This window comes from Chionomys nivalis, chromosome 5 (genome assembly GCF_950005125.1).
Source record: "Chionomys nivalis chromosome 5, mChiNiv1.1, whole genome shotgun sequence".
In the NCBI taxonomy this organism is placed as follows: Eukaryota; Metazoa; Chordata; class Mammalia; order Rodentia; family Cricetidae; genus Chionomys; species Chionomys nivalis.
The window spans coordinates 42,563,219-42,582,696 of record NC_080090.1 but is presented as its reverse complement, the minus strand read 5'-3'; the positions used below and the strand labels follow the sequence as shown (position 1 = coordinate 42,582,696).

At 43.7% G+C, this 19,478-nt stretch overlaps 1 protein-coding gene across 1 annotated transcript in view; it reads right to left on the bottom strand.

The window, feature by feature from the left end:
- Positions 1-19,478, bottom strand: part of LOC130875021 (ubiquitin-conjugating enzyme E2 E2) — a 276,620-nt gene that overhangs the window by 24,793 nt on the left and 232,349 nt on the right. Inside the window, exon 5 of the mRNA XM_057770639.1 lies at positions 3,707-3,854. Within this exon, the coding sequence (XP_057626622.1) occupies positions 3,707-3,854 (148 nt within the window). The remainder of the gene's footprint in view (positions 1-3,706; positions 3,855-19,478) is intronic.

The window sequence follows — 19,478 nt, the reverse complement described above, 5'->3', positions numbered from 1 at the left end:
AAATGCTTTTCGTTATAATTTCCAGTTCCTTCATAAGAGTTAGGAAGGCTTTGGAATTTAAAAAATGATATCACACCAGAAATATGCTTAAGGAAATAAACCCTCATGCTGCAGTGAGTCATAGCGCTGTGTGGGGCCTGGTAGCGCACACCTGCAGTCCCCCGTAGCCTGGGCTGTGCGGAGAGATGTTATCTCCAAAACTGCAGCAGCAACAGCAGCAGATGAGAAAGGCAAACTGAGGTTCAGACCAATGGTGCCACTCGCTTTTCAGATAAACAAGGGGGTATTTCTAGTTCCTGACCCCAGGGAACCTTTCTCTCCTTGCTTTGCTCCCCGTGTGCCTGATTAAGTAAGTATGTGGCAAACCCTCATTATTTATAGGTATGAATACCTCAACATAAGCTCACTTAAAATATACTTAAAGAAACAGGGTTCTTATAAAATTACCACTTAAAATTATAATAATTTCATTTATTCTTTGAGAATTTCATACTGTGTATAATATAGACAAGTATGTTCTTCTAACCCCTTCACGGTCCCCTTCCATACCCCTTCCCAACTTCATATCCTTTTCGAAAATAACCTGCTGAGTCTAAATAATGCTGTGCATATGCACAGGACTGGTATTAAACCAAACTAACAAATAATCAAACAAACAAATCTCAAAATGTGAGACAAGGCCTCACTATGTGGCTCAGGCTGTCTCGGACTCACAATCTTCCCCCAGCTTGCCCAGGGCTGGGATTATAGGCGTGTGCTCAGAACACATGGCTCAGAACTTAAAATTTGTAAGTGTAGAATAATCACTTGAGAACACAGTATTTGAAAGTCACAGAATTCCACGCAGAGCGGCGATTCTCTTTCTTAGTGCTACCCTCTTGTTGGGGCATCCATGAATCCTGCTCACTGAACAGCAGTAAACCACACCAGAGGACAATTTGTGGGAGTCACTTCCCTCTCTTCACCATGTGGGTTCTGGGGATCACACTCAGGTTCCCAAGTGAGCTGGCTCACGAGCTGGCTTAAAATCGGCTTCTGCTTTCTAAGAGGAGTAGCTTAAAGAGGGTATGGAGCACCACCCTAGCAGGACATGGAGCACCACCCTAGCAGGACATAACACAGTTTGCTTTGTCTTCCGAGACAGGGTTTCTCTGTGTAGCCGTGACTGTCCTGATACTCTGTATACCAGAGCTGGCCTCGAACTCAGAGATCTACCTGTGCTGGGATTAAAGGCGTGCGCCACCCCACCTGGCTCATTGCTTTGATTTTTTTTTTTCAAGACAGCGTAGCACTGTGTAACCAAGGCTGGCCTGGAAATTGCAATATTGCTGCCTCAGGCAGTCGCAATTACAGGTAGACCTCACCACACCTGCGGGCACTTGCTTTGCAGTGAGTCAAAAATTCTTGAGATAGACAACTATAAATTATGAGAAGAGAATGAAAATGATCCGCCCACGGAGGACCACTGTCAGCATCTTTAGAGATCAATAAATACACATCGTCGATTCACCCAAGACAATCTTATTTATCTTTTTGATAATTTAAAGATCACTTAGACTTGAGTTCAACTTATACTTAAGGAGAAAAAAAGTTCTGCAGAGGTTGAAAATAACTTCAGATAACAGTGAAGAAGCTCACGGATTGGGTGCTGTGGTATCTTAAGGCAGATAACTTGCTACGAGCATTCTTGAGACAGGCTTCTGCTGCACAGCCCAGACTGCTCAGGTTTGAGGTGATTTTCCTGCATCCATCTCCTAAATGCTGAAGTTACGGGGATGAGGGGCCATGCCTTGGTGACACTTTTCTTTAAAAATGAGAGCCAGGGTGATGTCCTAAGTTTCCAGCACTTAGAAGATGTGAGAAGGATCAGGAGTCCAAGGTTACCCCTGGCGCCACATACTGAGTTTAAAGCTAGCAGCGCTATATAAGATGCAATCACAAAAAGTCAAAACTAAACTGAACTCTTCTGAAAGACCCTAGGAATGCCAATATTCATAACAGTGATGTGTCACTCAGGAGATCTTCATATACGTATCAGAAAGTGATGATTAGCATATACCACAAATGCTTCTAGTATCTTTTAAATTTTTTATGTGTATGGGGGTCTCCTTGTAGGTGTGTCTGTGCAGCACCTATGTGCCAGGTGCCTGAGGAGGTCAGAAAGAGGCGTTGGGTCTCCTGCCACAGGAGTTACAGATGGTGGTGAACTGCCCCATGAGTGCTGGGGACCAAACCGGGGTCCTTTGGAAGAGCTGTCAGTGCTCTTCGGCCCCTTTTCTAGTCTCTTATCACAAAAGATGTCATCTTCTAAGGGTCATTATTATTTTCTGGCCTGATATTCCTACTGAACATCAGTGTTTAAAAAAATGTGACTTCTTTTGTGGGGTCTCACTATGTCACTCAGGCTGCCCTTGACCTCAGTCCTTCTGTTCCAGCCTCCAAGTGAGTGTGGGGATTCCAGATGTGTGCCAGCACCTCTGGCTCAGGCCAGCACCCCCGGCTCAGGCCAGCACCCCCGGCTCAGGCCAGCACCCCTGAGCTTTTGCTTTGCTCAGGGATGAGTTTTACCTTTATAGACGACGGGTCTGTAATTTTTTTGAGAGCCAGCAATATCAACCAAAGAAATGAACAAACAAAATCCAACCAATTAACTGAAAGTTCCAACCCCTCTCTCCCCCCTCCTGACTTACTGACAGCTATCTCTTTAGAGAAAGGCGGATGAGTTCAGGGGACCTGTTCTGAAAGCAGGGGCTCACAGGGGTAACAGGTCACAAATCGTCAAAACAAAAGCAACAACAAAGAAAGTCTCCTTGCAGCATCACCTCTCAGTAAAGTCACTCATGAGACAGACAGAAATGGGCTCTGCCAGGGGTGGGCCTGTAGGAAGAATCAATTCTCTTGGTTTCATCTGACAGGAGTTTGCTATCTACCTGGTGAGCTAACTAGAAACATTTCACGGTGGCCTTACACAGGAGCTGGGATTTCGTGGCAATTAATAAAATACTGAAAAAAGCAAGTTCCGTGGAGAACATGAACAGAGACTACTCTGGGATTTCTGTATTTTCCGGAGTAGTCCCACATATGAACACAATCTGTAGTGGTTTGCCCTGTAGCTAAACGAAAGCTGTCAAAGGCACACGATCATATGCAGAGGAAGGAACCAGCTGAGAACTGAGTGCAAAGGGCAGGGGCCACCAAGGCGTGTCCATAACCACCTTAGCTTCCTGGAAAGCCCTGTTTCCTGATTCAGATCCAGCCAGGTTTCTGCTAACAGCTTGTCAGGACACAGGGCTGCTACCACACTGGAGGTCACATCTGTGTGGTGCTGCTGTAGCTGTCATAGATTTTAATCCCCCAAATCTCTCAAATTAACATGCCTAGTAGGCATCTAATTAAAGATTAAGCTTGTCAATTTGAATTTTTATTGTTATTTGGTAGAAGAATTTAATACATTCTAAAATATACTTTTCTCATTTAAAATTATTTTTCATTAATTTTTTATCACATTTTGTTTTAATTTTTTTGCTAAATAATAGGTTTAAAAAAGGTAAATGAAAAGAACCAATTTAAAAAGAACACAGTTATGCAGTATGGAAAGTTAAAATCAACAGTAATGAGCAGCGGGTCAGGAACGCTCGCAGCAGCGACACGCTCAGGGGCAGCTGCCCTTCTTTCTCAGTCTGCTGCCAGCTCCAGGGCCACTCACCAGGGTTGCAGTCTGTGAGGAGTGAGCAGATGGACAGGAGGACTTTCGAGATGGTCAGGGCTGGACTCCAGTTGTCCTTGAGGATGTCCAGACAGATCACCCCTTGGCTGTTGATATTACAGTGGTAGATTCTCGTTCGGAAGGTGACCTGGGAGAAAATGCAAAGTCGCTGTGAGTGGAGATGCTGTAATTAGAAGTCAAGGCTACTTTTTTTTTTTTTTAATTAGGTACATGAAAATAATCAATAGATTAAAAATAGAGTTATTTCACATCATAAAACAACACTCCTAGCAGAATCAGGACACGGCTTCTGGATGTGGCTGAGGGCTTCAAACTTGGTGTGACCACAGGATGTTTATGAGCAGAAATGGGCTCTGACCCCTGAAATATTTTTAAAAACTTCTGGTGGATTCTAGTTGCTTTACATTTAGAAGATCCAAAACACCAGAAAGCTTGGGAATAATACAACAAAAATAAATGTCCTTTAATACTGTTTTAAACATGGATGAGGGCATGTAAGCATATCACATGCCTCTTATACAACTGCATGTTAAACATGGATGAGGGCATGTAAGCATATCACATGCCTCTTATACAACTGTATGTTAAAACTGTATTTGTTATAATTATCTTACCATCTTGTTACAATTTACAAACCTACTCCTTATTAATTTTTTTTTTTTTTTTTTTTGATTTTTGAGACAGGGTTTCTCCGTAGCTTTTTTTGGTTCCTGTCCTGGAACTAGTTCTTCTAGACCAGGCTGGCCTCGAACTCACAGAGATCCGCCTGCCTCTGCCTCCCGAGTGCTGGGATTAAAGGCGTGCGCCACCACCACCCGGCTTCCTTATTAAATTTTATATTTTGAGTGTACAATCTTTTCCTATGAGACTCACCATTAAACTTGACTTAAATATAATTTGGAAAGTTATAACAAAAAATATTCTAGGTAGGAATGTGACTCAGTGGTTAAGAGTACCTTTGTTCCTACAGAGGCCCCAGGCTTGGTTCCCAGCACTGACTGGCATGGTGACTGACAACTGCTGGCAACTCTGGTTCTAGAGGATCCATTGCTCTCTTTTGGTCTCCAGGGCACCAGGCACACACAGGGTACACATATATGTATGTGCACATAACACTTATACATATAAAGTAAAATAAAAACCCTAAGAAACCTTTAATATTGACAACAAGTCCAGCTCAGTTTTGGTTAAGCAATATTAATATTTAAATGCTACTTATTATGACTGTAAATTTGTAAATGTTCTCAATTTTATAAATAAATCTTGGTGCTCTAGAGACTAGTCTGGTACCCTGAATTTATAATCACTAAGAACAGGAAAAACACCCATGACAGGGAGGCCGCTGTAGGGCCTGGCACTCAACCAGGCACCCAGCATCCATTCAGACACCAGAAGCTGATGTAAGTTGTCAGCAGCCACATTCCAGGAGGGCAGAGTCAACATGTCAAAGGTTGTTGAACGCCATACCCCATTCTCAGGTAGCATCAGAATCCAGCATCATTCCAGACCACTCTCAGCCTCTCTCCCTACACAGATCTTAAATGTCCAGAGACCATGAGGAAAGTAGAACCAACCTTCTTCAAAATGCACAGCAGAATCAGCTAGGAGAATTCCTGGAGGCCACAGCTAAAATCCCAAACCTACATTAGACAAGTGGGCTGTGTGTGTGCTGGGGCAGGTTTGGGGACAAGGAAGGGCTGAAGGGTGGAAGGCAGCCTTAACAAAATGAAAGCTTTGACTTCTGATAACCTTCATGGAGAAGGCAGATGAGCTTGTAGGCCTGTATGTGGCCAGGGATTTGAAACCAGAGCCTGCACTTCAATCAGGACACTCAGCGGCTCATGTACAGGAAGTGTGTGCCTTAGAGGAGACAGCGAGGGAACTGATAGCGGAGAAGCGGGAATTCTCACTATGAACAGATTCATCACACACACAAAAAATGCCAACGAAGAGCTGACACGATTTTGTGACTACTGGTGTAGGTACAGGCCAGGGGGCTGCTGTAACTTGAGAACACTGTATTATGAAAGAATGCACCAGGAAAACATCAATTTGAAATTGGCTGTAGCTAAATAGCCAAAAATTATACAGTAAAAACTGGCAGATCAATGAGAAAATGGTGTATTTATAATCAAGGAGGAATGCATCACCATGTAACTGTTAGGTCAGCCAGGCCATGTGCTGGCAAGAGCCTGAAAATTTAAACCACAAACAAAATCAAGGACTGAATGGTTACAAACATTACATTTGACAACTAAAGAGTATATATTCATGCCAATCACGTATGAAACACCTACAAACACTGGCTACATGCTGAGGCACAGAGCAAACCTATGGTTTTTCAAAGAATGGCTATGAAAACCATAATGAAAGATCAGAATCGACACAGGAAAGAGCCCCCTCCGCCTCTCAGTCATCTTTGGAAATTGAAAAACACATCTGCAAATAATTCCCTTTTGCTGTTTCTTTCTGTTTTTATTTTTCAAGACAGACTCTAGCTATGTAGCCCAGGCTGGCCCCAAACTATTGGTCCACATGTTCCCACATGCTGTGATTACAAGGAGCACCATGCGCACCATCAAGACCAGAGGCAAATAATTCTTTGATTAAAACCAAACCAAACCCAACCCCACAAGACTCAGCTAAATGACAACGTAGATGTTGGGCTGCCAATATAAAAATCTGTCTCTAGCCAAAACAACAGTCAAATAGACATGACCATAAAATATATACATTTTAAATGTTTATATTACAAAGTGAGAGACTCACTGAAAAATGAGCCAAGTGTCTGACCTAGAAAACTAGAATGAGGGGATAAACAGCTTGAAAGAAGAAAGAGATGAACATAGTGAACACAAACACCCATCATGACAATGTCTCAGAGAAGCCAGATTGCTCATCCCCAAGTGCTAAATGAACAGACTGAATGGTTTTGACAATTCCTTGTGAAGAAGAGTGGCTCATGCATGTGTGACATGGAAAACCCCCATCAAGTATTAACCACAGAGTTAATTCTCAAAACAACTCAGCGAGGAGAGCGTCAAAGTTCGGGAAACTGAGTCTGGTGCTCTGCTATGAAGCCTTGGCGCTCCTGCCCTTTCTCTAACACTTCACCTTTAATTCTGGGAAACTTGTAAATTCTGCTGTAAGAAAGAACACCCCGAGACCACATGCATTCTTAGTCCAGCTTTCTATTATGGCAGTATCTCTCAGAAGTATCATATACTGCGGAAACATATTTCTGCAGTTCCCTGGTTCCTGGATCTTAATTTTCTATCTCATGTTTACATTTTATTTTATGTTTACATTTATTTCTATGTGTATGTATGTGTATACTGCCACAGTCAAGATACAGAAGGATCCCATCACAAATACTACTTTTTGAAAATTTACTTGTTGACAATTTCATAATTCATATACTACATCTGGATCCTATCCCCTCCTGCTCTCCTCTGGACACTTCCCAAAACATCTCCCACCCACATTCATGCACTGCCTTTTTTCTCCTGTCGCCCACTGAGTGCAATGTCAGCAGCCTGATGAAGTGTTGCTGTCTTGCGGTATTGATTGTGCTGGTCTTGTTCATGGGTACAACTGCACATTATCGCAGAAGACAGCATCTCACCGCACCTCCCCACATCCTCTGCCTCTTGCATTCTTTCCACCCCATCTTCCTCCACGTTCCAGAAGACTTGGGGATGTTGATACAATGTACAACCTTCTGACCTGCATAACTGTCTTCTCTTAGTTCTTTAGCTCCTGGCTACCACAGCTGTTTCTTGTGGCAAGAATGCTTCAACAGCCAGGCAGTGGTGGTGCATCTTTAATCCCAGCATTCGGGGGGCGAATCTCTGTGAGTTTGAGGACAGCCTGGTCTACAAGAGCTAGTTTCAGGATAGGTTCCAAAGCTACAGAAAAACCCTGTCTCGAAAAACCAAACCAAAAAAAAAAAAAAAAAAAAAAAAAGAAGAAGAGAGAAGAAAGAAACTCAACCATGGAATTATGCACCACTAAACCATTCAAACTGCTCCTTTCACTCAACACCAGTAATTTATTCTCTGGTGCTCGGCGGTACTTTATGGCACGGATGTGTCAGACTGTCACTGTTCTATTGCGCGAAGAGACACCACGACCACGGCAACTCGTAAAGGAAAGCACTTAATTGGAGGTTTGCTTTTAGTTTCAGAGGGCTAGTCCATTATCATTATGACAGACAGGCAGGGCACTGGAGCACTGACTAAGAGTTTTATATACCAATTTGGAGGCGGAATGCCTGGCATGGGCTTTTGAAACCTCAAAGCTCATCCCCAGAGACACATGGCATCCAACAAGGCCACACCTCCTAATCCTTCCAACTTCATAAATGGGCACTAAACATGCAAATATACGAGCCTATGGAGGTCATGCTAATTCAAGCCACTTTCTAAGTAAAGGACATCTGGGTTTTCCAAAGACAAAAATAAAACAATAAAAAGCAAAGAAAATCCCTCTTTTTTTCCCTACTCTCATACACAAATGCAGAATATTTTTATTATTATACGTGGGGTGGGAATTACCTGCCAATAAAATTTATTTGACACCAGCTGGGCTAATTCAGTTTTGACAACTATCCTCGGAAGGAAGTCAGGTCCTGTAGCTTAAAGAATCAGTTCTTTAGGGGGCTGCCACCTCCTACCTCAGATGTCACTCTCCAGTCTGGGCCTGCGGAACTTCTGACCAATGGCCTGCAGCTGGAATCTGCCTCAGCCCCTTCCCTGCATCCACTCACCCACGTCTTGTGGTACTCTAGTAAGTCTGTACCCACATCCCAGCTCTGTCCTAAACAACATCACAGAGGACGCACAGGGTGTGCAGAAGGAGAGGTGGTACTCCTTGGTACACCCACCTCCATGGACGCTCCTGAGCCCTGATCACTGGGGTTTACTGCCTGGCCATGTTTGATTACATCACTGGCCAATACCTAGACTTAAGAGACACTGGCATACTTCAGGTTTTGGCTATCACAAACAAAGCTGTTAGGAACATCTCTCTCTCTCTGGGATAAACATCTAAGAGCGCATGTAACTGGTGGATCAGCTGGATGACTGGCAATACCATTTACAACCCCAATGGCTTTGTGATGCAGCTTCTCTACACGATGCCAGCATTGGGTGCCACCCTTTGCTTGTTTTAGAGCACTCTGCTTGGGTGTGGGGGTTTCAGTTTGCATTTCCCATGGCTGATGAGGCTGTGCACCATGCGCTCCTGTACCATATGGGGAACCTTTATGCTCTGCTCTTTTCTACCTAAAGGATGTCTGAGTGTTGTTTTTCACTAATGACTCTAATGGTGTCTTGTTGGTGGTTGCTTTACTAGGTTTGTCTAGAACTCATGATCCTACGGCTTAAGTCTCCCAAGTGCAGCACTTGCAAGCACAGGTTACCAGACTCTGCTCCTAACAGTGTTTTAAATGGAGATATTCCATTTAAAACCGAAACTGAGATACATTTGTTTAAAAAAAATAATGAGCCACAAAGCTGCAGAGTCCTAAGAATGCTTTGGACAGTGGGTGTTTTAGTGTGTTTACAAATGCCGATGGAACAGATCTACTTGGGCGAGGGTCACCTTCTGTGCGTACAGGTGCCGCTGAGCTAACAGGCAGCCTTGGCTGCTTGTGCATGTTCTGATGCAATGGCGGTCCCAGAAGGAAGAAAGACTCAGGTCCCAGAGTCTAGAGCAGGTTCCACTTCTGCAATGTGATGCAGGATCTGGCCAGCATTCCGTGCCACATCCCTATCCCGGGCCCAGGCTGGCCATGCCCCTTTGCTGTATTAAATTAGTTAGTGAAGTGTTTTCTTTCAATTGAGCTCCAGTGCCTGGCACAGAGCAAGAGCCCACTCGATGCTGAGCAGATGCGAATCTGAAATGGCAGACACCAAACATCTCACGTTCCTTAGATATTTAGAACAAGACCAATAGGAACGGGAAGGAACTCCTGGAGGGGCAGGAGTCGTTTCTGTTAATATTTAGATGTGGTCTCACAAGTAGGCCATGCTGGCCTTGAACTTGCGATCCTCCTGCCCCAGTCTTCTGAAGCTGTGATTACAAGAATGCAATTCAAGGTATGGGAAATGTATGTGACTTTTTTTTTTTTTTTTTTTTTTTTTTTTGAGACAGGGTCTCATGTAGTCCAGGCTAGCCTCAAACTGCTTATGTAGCCTAGACTGGACTTGAACTGCAGATCGTTCTGTCTTCACCTTCAATGGCTTAGACTGCAGGCCACTAACGTACCACTAACATCATGCCTGGATAAGAAGATGCTCTGGACATTTTTCTGTTCCATGCAACTTTACTAGGTTTTCTGGCAGATTATTTCAGAAGATAGGTCATAAAACTTAAACTAGCAACCATTCTTAAAATGTAAACTAGCAAGCATTCAATATAAATATTTTTGCTGTTTCTATTTTTCATTTATAAACCTAAAAATGTTAATAGTGGCAAAGTCACATCAACAAGTATGTCCTGAAACTGAGGCAAAAACTTCCTAGTGAAGTGTTGGAACAGCCAGGACCTGAGAAGATCCTTCCAGATCCTGAGAAATATGGAAACAGGGATGAATCCACATAATAAGGGGATACACAGCCTTAGATGTCAGTCCTTCAGAATGGGAAAGGATGTTTTGAATATTAACAAACAGTGAGAATTTCAAAGGCTATGAAGGAGAGAGAGAGAGAGGAGAGAGAGAGAGAGAGAGAGCGCCCCTCCAGTGCTGGGATTACACATATGCACTTCCCAGTCCTGCTTTGGGCTCTGTTTCATACATGATGGGTGGCATAGGAAGTCCTTCTGTTTATGTGTTGCTTTCACTGGTTAATCAATAAAGAAACTGCTTGGCCTGATAGGGCAGAACTTAGGTAGGCGGAGAAAACAGAACTGAATGCTGGGAGAAGAAAGGCAGAGGAGGAGAACCGCCATGGAGCCGCCAAAATGAGACATGCTGAACCTTTCCCAGAAAGCCATGACCTCATGGTGATATACAGAGTAATAGAAATGGGTTAAATCAAGATGTGAGAGTTAGCCAGTAAGAGGCTAGAGATAATGGGCCAGGCAGTGATTTAATTAATACAATTTCTGTGTGGTTATTTCAGGTGTAAGCTAGCCAGGAGGCTGGGATGGAAAGCAGGCCCACCTCTCCATCAACAGATGGGTCTTTCATCCTATTCTGCATCACATCTCTTTTGACTTGTACTGTCGTCTAAAGTTCAGGAACGGCACTGTTGACAGTTCTTTCTGTGTCAGAGTCACATGATGTGAGGCCGTGTTTACTTTTTCCTAGAAGTCCTAGAGGCAGGGATTGTGGGGTACATTACATTTATTTCTTCAAAGGCCTAGGATAATATTAGCTTGGGATGGGACTGCCCACATATTTCAGATATAAGATAAAACCACAGAGCCGTTAGGAAAAGAAGAGGCTCATATTCAGCTCTTTACATGAAGTTCAAACGTTGTAGAAGGGATCTATCACTTTATTTTGAACAACATACTCTCTGGAAAGGACACAGTAGAGTCTGAAACCAGCTTAATAGAGAGCTGTCTGAAGTATAGACAGAGGTTTGCCTCCTGGAGGAGGTTAACACAGAGATAAAGAGAACAGAAGCATCACAGGGGTCTAGGAGTAGAAATTTACCATCAGCAGGCTTGGGTTTTAACAAGTCTTTAATCCAAGACAACAATGTAAAACAATTAAGAAGCTTGGGAAATTTGGGTTAAGTGTTTTAAAGAAGTGAATTTTTGTAGAGTGGGATGGGTTTCCCAATAACGTAATTGTGTGTAGGTTAAATAACTGCCAAGTCATAAACCGTGGGTAGAAATGACCTAAGTTAAGCAGGGTCTCAAAGACATGCTTACACAATCTCTGCTTTGGTTTGCTGAGACAAACACAATGTGCATTGGAGGACACACACATCTATCTGACCCCCAGCAGCATCGACCCCACACCAGAAGCCATAGCAGTTGCTCCTGAGCAGAGGACTGACAACCATTACATGGGTCATGTTATACCAATGATACTAACTTCATAATTAGCACCATACAGACAACAAAGCCAACTCCAATAAACCTACAACTCATAGACAAGTTGATTCTTTTCTACTTTTTTAAGTGCAAAGTATCAAATACATAACAATTATTAGGAAACCTAATAACTGAGAAAATGACTCTATACCAAATATAATAAATTCGTGACAAATCTGCTATTTCATTGGTGGAAAGTTTCATTCCAAGGCCCTTCCCCCGGGAACTACTGCAGTCTGGACTCCGCCTCTGAAAGGTAACCCCTCCCCAGAGAGGGTCAAGACCACTCCCAAAGGCTATTTAAACTGCACCCCCTCCTCCCAACAAACATGTGGTCTTTCTGGTTTTCCTTTCCCCTCTCTGTGTTTTCCTTGTCTTCCTCTCTGGGGATTGGAAGGCCACCCAGGAGCACTGGTACCCATTAAACCTGGGCTTTTTCTAATTCGGTTTAATTTGGTCTAATTTGGATTACTGCGTCGGTGCAGAGGTTTGTTGGGCCGTAAAAAGCTTTACATTATTAAAGACGACAGAAACATAGAGTGAGTTGTCTTGTTTTCTCTTTGTTTACGTTTTCACAGGTCTCGCACCACCTAGCCCACTCTGTAAGACACAGCACATTAGAGATTAATGTAAATTAATCTAGATGGAAACTGGAAGGAACATACAGGCTCCCTTCCTCTTTCAGGAAACAATTACTAAGTTTTATGCTTGTAGACACATGGGGTGTTAGTTATTAATTTAAGAGATGAACAATCAATACATATAAAGCACAACACAAAATATCTGTAAACACTGGCTAGAAGTGATGATTCATCTTCTCTGTAGCCCACAGCAGCATAAAGGTAAAATATATCTTAGCATGATTTAAAGTAAAACAAAGACTAATATGCTAACAATATGGTAAATCTGTGGCAATTACAGAATTGGCCAGATGCCTGTGCTCTTAGTGAATGCTTAAATAACACACCAAAACCCATTTTTGGTGGGGGAAGGGCTTGAGACAGGATCTCACTTTGTAGCCCTGGCTGGCCTGGAACTTGCTATGAAGACCAGGCTGGCCTCGAACTCACAGACATCCACCTGTCTCTGCCTCTGGAGTGCTAGGATTAAAGGCGTGTACTACCACATTCAGCTCAAAAGGCGCACTTTTGGGAAAGGTAGACAGCTTTGAATAGTGTGAGAGTTTCCATGTCTATTTGGAGCCAGAGTTATGTTGCCTTAAATTTACAGCATGAAGTTTAAAAGTTCTGTGTGTTCATCATGGAACGCTGTGACCCAAAACAACACAAATGAAAACAGTCAAAACTGTGAAATGTTTATGGTTATGCTTAGACGCTGTTCTAAGAACTTGCATTTATTCATACAATTTAATTTTCAGTCACCAAAAAGACTATTGTTACTCTCATTTTACAAAATAAGAAACTGGGATACTCAACTAACTGCTCATCACTGAGTCAAGTCTAATAGTGAGGAAAGTCAGAGAGGAAAGAAAACAAACACATTATTAACCTGACTTTAAAACATGGCAGTCGGAAGGGAATAAAGGCAATTACATGACCCCTAAGTCTCAACAGTTTAACTTAGTGAATAAAGCTGATGATACAGGGTCTCTACAGTTCTAGTGAACTGAGCTCTCATGAGACAGGAAGCAGGGAAAGTGACCATAGATAAGCCATGCAGAGTGCCACCCACTGATCAGCATTCTTGCATGCACTGACTTGGCACCTCTGCACTTACAGGAAGACAAGTTAGTCAGGAACAAACCAACATGATTTGAGAACTGTTAACTGTAACATGAGGGTCTGCTTTTTGAGGTTTCTGTCCTGCCCGGTTCCTGCAGATGTTATGTCCCAAAGAAAAATCACACAGAGGTCTACATAAGTTATAAACTGATTGGCCCATTAGCTCAGGCTTCTTATTAGCTCTTATAACTTACATTAGCCCATTATTCTAGTATATGTTAGCTACATGGCTTAGTACCTTTTTCAGTGGGGCAGGTCACATCCTGCTTTTTCCGGTGTCTGGACAGGACTCGGGAGAGAGCTTCCTTCTTCTCAGAATACTCCTGTTCTCATTGCCCTGCCTCTACTTCCTGTCTGGTTGTCCTGCCTATACTTCCTGCCTGGCTTCTGGCCAATCAGCATTTATTTAAAACATAATTGACAGAATATAGAATTGTCCTACATCAGTTAACTAACATCTATCCAACCATGGAGCAGTTTTAGTGTCAGTATTTAGAGCAGGTCAGTCTTTAAGAGTTTGTGGAGAACACATATAGCAAGCTGGCTGACACTGTGAACTGCTCCCTAGCACGGAGAAGGGAAGGGGCAATGTCAATGTGTGTGAACCTGAGGGCTTTAACTGGGTTCGTAGCAGATGTGACTAATGTGAGGTGACACAGAGACAGTGATCTCAGAGGGCTTCTCTATGAAGGGATACACTGGTTAAGAAAGCCCAACCACTAGGTCATTTGGGAAAATGTTCTCTGTTTCCCCAAGCTAGCTGAGGTCTTGCTGGCTATCAAGCATTGCCTGATTCCCCGGCCTTGAGGAATCTGGCTGCTCAGCAGTGTCTGTAAGATGAGGCAGAAGACAGCAGGGGTAAGCAGTGGGGGCTTAATTTGCTGAGGGGAGCGAATCAATGAGAGAACAGGCCAGGATTGTGCAATGGGGCCATCACAGACTGCTCCTCCTTCAACTAGCCTCTCAAGGAACTGCTCCTTTGTGGTTGGTGCCATTAGCCCATCTCTCCGAAATGGTATCTGTAATAGTTTCTATTGATGCAATAAAATCCTATGATCAAGGCAGCTTAGTTTTAAAAAGTGTGTAATTGGGCTCACAGTTTCAGAGGGGTTGAAGCCATGGTGGCAGAGTGAAGGCATGGCAGAAGGACAGCTGAGAGCTCGCTTCTCAAAGCACAAAGAGGAAGGGAAAGAGTTAACTTGAAATGGGGCCAGTCTTTTAAGATCTTAAAGCCAGTTCCCTGTGATACACCTCCTCCAACAAGGCCATACCTCCTAATCTTTCCCAAACAGTTGGACCAATTGTTTAATTCAAACACATGAGCCTACTGAGGCCACAGTCGTTTAAATCACCACATCATCTTAATAATCAATATCATGCAAACTTCTGTATACTACCAGCTGATCAAATCAAGAAATGAATAGAAGAGAACCAGAAGAAAGAAGTGTGTACAGGAGAAATGGGGAAAAGGCAGACAACCCAATCCCAACTGAGCTCTGGAACTTAACACAAACTGATTTTGGCCAGGGTCAGTCCACCTCTGGGTGGCTGCTGGGGTGAGATGACGAGAGAGGAAGAGGGGCATGGACAACTGTGAGTCAGATAGGAGCTGGACTCAAGTGAAGGTGCCATGCAGAGATATGCTTCCCTATCTCCACAGAACACAGCACAGGCCAGCCGGCTCTGAGATTACACCAGGAACTCAGTTGCCACCTCCACACCCCTTTTCCCCGCTTGGCAAGGAATCAAGAGTGGAATTACATTAGTATGTGATTTCATACCAAGACCATATACACATCCACTACACAGCATAGACACGGGATCGCTGACTTCAGAACGGTGCCACTCACAATTGACTGGGCCTTCCATGTCAATCAATCAAGACAACCCATCCTCCCCCAACTCCATATATGCCTACAGGCCATCCTGCTCTAGTTAAGCTTTCAGGAGACTTTCCCCAGGAGATTCTAGGTCGAGCTAAGGTGGCTGAACAGCACAGCTGTTTCCCATTTACTTGCCCACACCTGCATATCTCTGAAGCCAGTCTCTTCCTCTTCTTCAGGCCTGTCACATTCTCCTCGTGACTAAAGTTCTTTCTCTCATCTTCATCTCCACCTTCTGGGTTATCTTGCTTCATCAACATCCTAGGAATCCCAAAGCCTACCTTTGAGTTTAGCTTTTTCCTTCTTGCAGCATTTTCTATACGACTACTGTTCTAAAAATAGGTTAAATGTCCCTAAGGCTGTACGCATGTTCCCATCTCTTGTACACACATAAAAATCAAATCTTAAAAAAAGGAGGAGTGAGGAAGTGGTGGTGGCAGTGGATGGAAGAAGGCCAAACTCAATGGCTGAGAGCTGTATGGAAAAACACATCCGTTTTCTAGTGTGTCACCCTGCTGAGTCTTGTGTCCCTAAGAGAAATCTGAAGTCCTATCTTAAACACACAACAGGCTGCTTTCTTCCTTTCCCTGTAATTTGTAACATTCATCTTTGTATTGTAGGAAACTGGCTGCTGCAGAGTAACAACAAATATTACCTCTGAAAGCAAACAATTGCACGGTACGAGGCTTTTATCAACAGCGCCAGCCTCATTTTACAAAGCCCATAGCTGTGTGTATTAGCTAAATAAGGATCTTGGAAGTGAATTTCTGTAGACAGGCTAGCAAAGATGTTTATTTACTGGAGAATAACTTTATGTAAGAATTTATATAAACAATTTATATACAATACTGATTTTTATTGCCTCTAGGGAAGAATAGAATGCCAGCATGTATTTGTTTGACAAATAAATTAACTGGAAAAGTACAGAATATTTATACTTGCAAAGAGGCCATAAATACTATAATTAAAAGTGACAATAACGCATTAAGAAAAACCCTCAGTTTGAAGGTAACTTTTTTGAGGTGTCAACTGACAGTTCCCCTAAGTTCTTAAAGGAAACTATGTTTTGTTCCTTAAATTCTGATTTATGTTAGGGCAAATTTGTGATTAATAGTTTAGTTAGTAGAGATTTACGGGCATCTTAAGCATTAACTGAAGCACTGGGTTAAGAGTCTCAAATTCTGTAGCATTAGAAGGTGTGGGACCAACAGATCCCACAGGGGTGCCACACATCACTCACAACTCTGCATGTACTTTAACATAAAGTGCTGAAACAAAAACCCGAGACAGAAGACCGACCAACAGACTCTGCTTCCAGGAGAGACCTATCCTTTTATTCTGACAGTATTAGAAGAATCAGTGAGTTTTCAGAGGCATGGACGGTCAATGTTTGTTATTTTCTTTTTCATATCTCTCTTTTGGTTAGCATTACTTTCTGACATATGGATTAAAGAACAAAGGCATCGACCTCTTGTTTGTAATAAATAGTAAGTATATCAGAACAATAAACAGGGAGCACTCGCTATTGCACTAATAAGCCCCAAGGTTGCAATAAGGATAGACATGCTAATGGTCTCACAATTACAATGACAGACGGCTTCACTTTCTTGGATGCAGCGAGACTTTCTTTCCAAGCATGCATTTAAAAGCTGTACCATTACTTTATAGGCATATCATACAGTAGCTCTGCTCTGACTAGAAGCAGTTATATTTCCTTCTAACCACGGAAGTCATCTTATGATAGAGCACCTCATGGAACTCGAGGTGCACATTCGTGTCTCCTTAGTGCTCTCCCCAGTGTCTGTACCCCCTGCTCCTTTCCTGTATGGTGATTGGCACTCAGAAATTCACCACGTCTATCCTCAAGATCCACTGGGGGGGGGGGGCAGAGAGAGAGAGAGAGAGAGAGAGAGAGAGAGAGAGAGAGAGAGAGAGAGAGAGATCTTCGACTCCCCTGGGACGCTCACTGTTGAGTTAATCTCTGCACCTGGAAAGGTCTCTCCCCAGCTGCCGTGTCCATTGCTGCTTCCACAGGCATCTGTGAGGCCCTGGGACTCTGGGACAATGAGAAGACGTGGCACATGGGACAGGGTGACTCAAAGGCTGCTGAGCACACCACCAGAATGTTGCACCTGCTCTGGCTAGCCAGAACACAAATGCTGTGGAGAAGAGAGGCACAAATCCAAACTTGGGGCATGGCCATCCTGAGGTGTCCATGGCTGTCTGCAAAGGTGAGGCCACAGAAAAGGGGGAAGATGTCACCCATGCGAGTGACATAATGAAGGTGGACGTCACCCTAACTGAAACGTCCTGGGGAACAAAGAATCTCTGCGGCTGCTGAAGACTGCAAAGGGCCAGCCAGCTACACTGACCCAGTTGTCATCGGCATGGATGTGGGATGCTTCAGAGTCCCCAGAGACGGCAAATACGACTTGGACTTCAAGATTCTTGATGACGCCAACAAGTTCATCATGCTGGCCTGTCTGGTTGACCTGTATAAATTATCATATGGAAGTATACAGTGGTGTCCATTGAAGGCCTCTTTGACCAGGATGACTGGGATGCCTGGCAGAAGTCCACAGCTAGTGCAGGCATCCAGGTGCTTGAGGATGCTCTCCACCACGGCAATCAACCCTAAGCAGACTGCCAAGGCTATAGGTGACAAGTTCATTTTGTCCCCTGCTCAAAGTGAACAAGACCGGTGGCTCTCATCCAGGCTTTGCAGGTGTGCAAGGTGGCTTAACACAAAGGTTGGGGCATTGTGGTGTTCCATCGCTCTGGGGAGAGACGGACCTGGCGGTGAGCACATCAAGCGCTGGACATACTGGCGTGTGCCTTGCCAATACAAGCACCAGGCCAACGAAATCAAATTCTCAAAATTGAGGCTTGGCACGAAGGCGAAGTTTGCCATCAGGTCCTTGAAAACTCCTTTGGCCAAATAAACCAAGGGCTGGCAACCTCTGGAACCCTCAGTCACCACTTGCTGCTTAGACCCTGTTCCTGATGTCACAGGGGAGGCTTGTTAGACTTCTCTAGTTTACCCCATCCCCACATGTCCCCACTTCTTCCTCAGGAGATGGAAGCCATGCTTAGCTGGAGCCCTACTGGAAATCCCAGCTCTGTAATCACGTGATTAGCCCAACTCTGTTTCTGACCTCCAGTATGATCTTCCGGATGCCAAAGGCAAGACTCCCAAAGGTTCTATGTGTAAAATAAAAGCCTAGTTACCCATTAAAAAAAAAATCATCTCATGAAAGAGGTTAAGAAGAGAGGACACAAGAATACATCTAATATTGACGACTGAATATTTAATTAAACAGTGTCTTTCTACACAGTCCTGGATGTACTGGATCTTACTTTATAGACCAGAGTGGCCTCAAGCTCACAGAGATCTGCCTGCCTCAGTCTCCTGAGTGTTGGGATTAAAGGTGTGTGCCACCATGCTCACCTCCAAATTTTAAACACTCCCAGTTTCCTTACCGTTTATTATTTCTGTTTTATACTGCTAACGCCTGGCTGGGGATTGATCCAGGGCTGCATGCTAAGGCACCATGTGCCACTGAGCCACACCCGAGCCTTATCCATTTCGCTTTGCCCTTCAGTTTGAAGCAGGAACACCATTTTCACACATGCTGGCTGCTCTAAGTACATTTGCTCCCTTCGCATGAAGACAGCTTTGGTTAGGGATGCTGCTGGTCTAAGTCTTTTTTGTGACAGAGCTTTCCCACCTCGCTAATAGTTCCTGAGGAAGACTGAAGGGCCATGTCTCCTCATTTATCTGCTTTGTAGATTCTGTCCACAGTTTCCCGCAATCTTGCTAAAGTAATGGAGGTTCTGGTGCTGCTGTAGGAAGGCGCTTTCATGGGTCAGTGGGATGGCTCTGTAGGGAAAGGTGCTTGCGGTCAAGTCTGGAGACGTAGGTTCAATTCCCGTACCCTGTGTAAAGGCTCATGGAGAGACCTGACGGCAGGTGTCCTCTGACCTCCCTGCCATGAATGTGTACCTTCACCCCCTCATCACATACATATAACAATAATCAATAAAAATGCTTTAAATTATTTTATAAGCGAATAG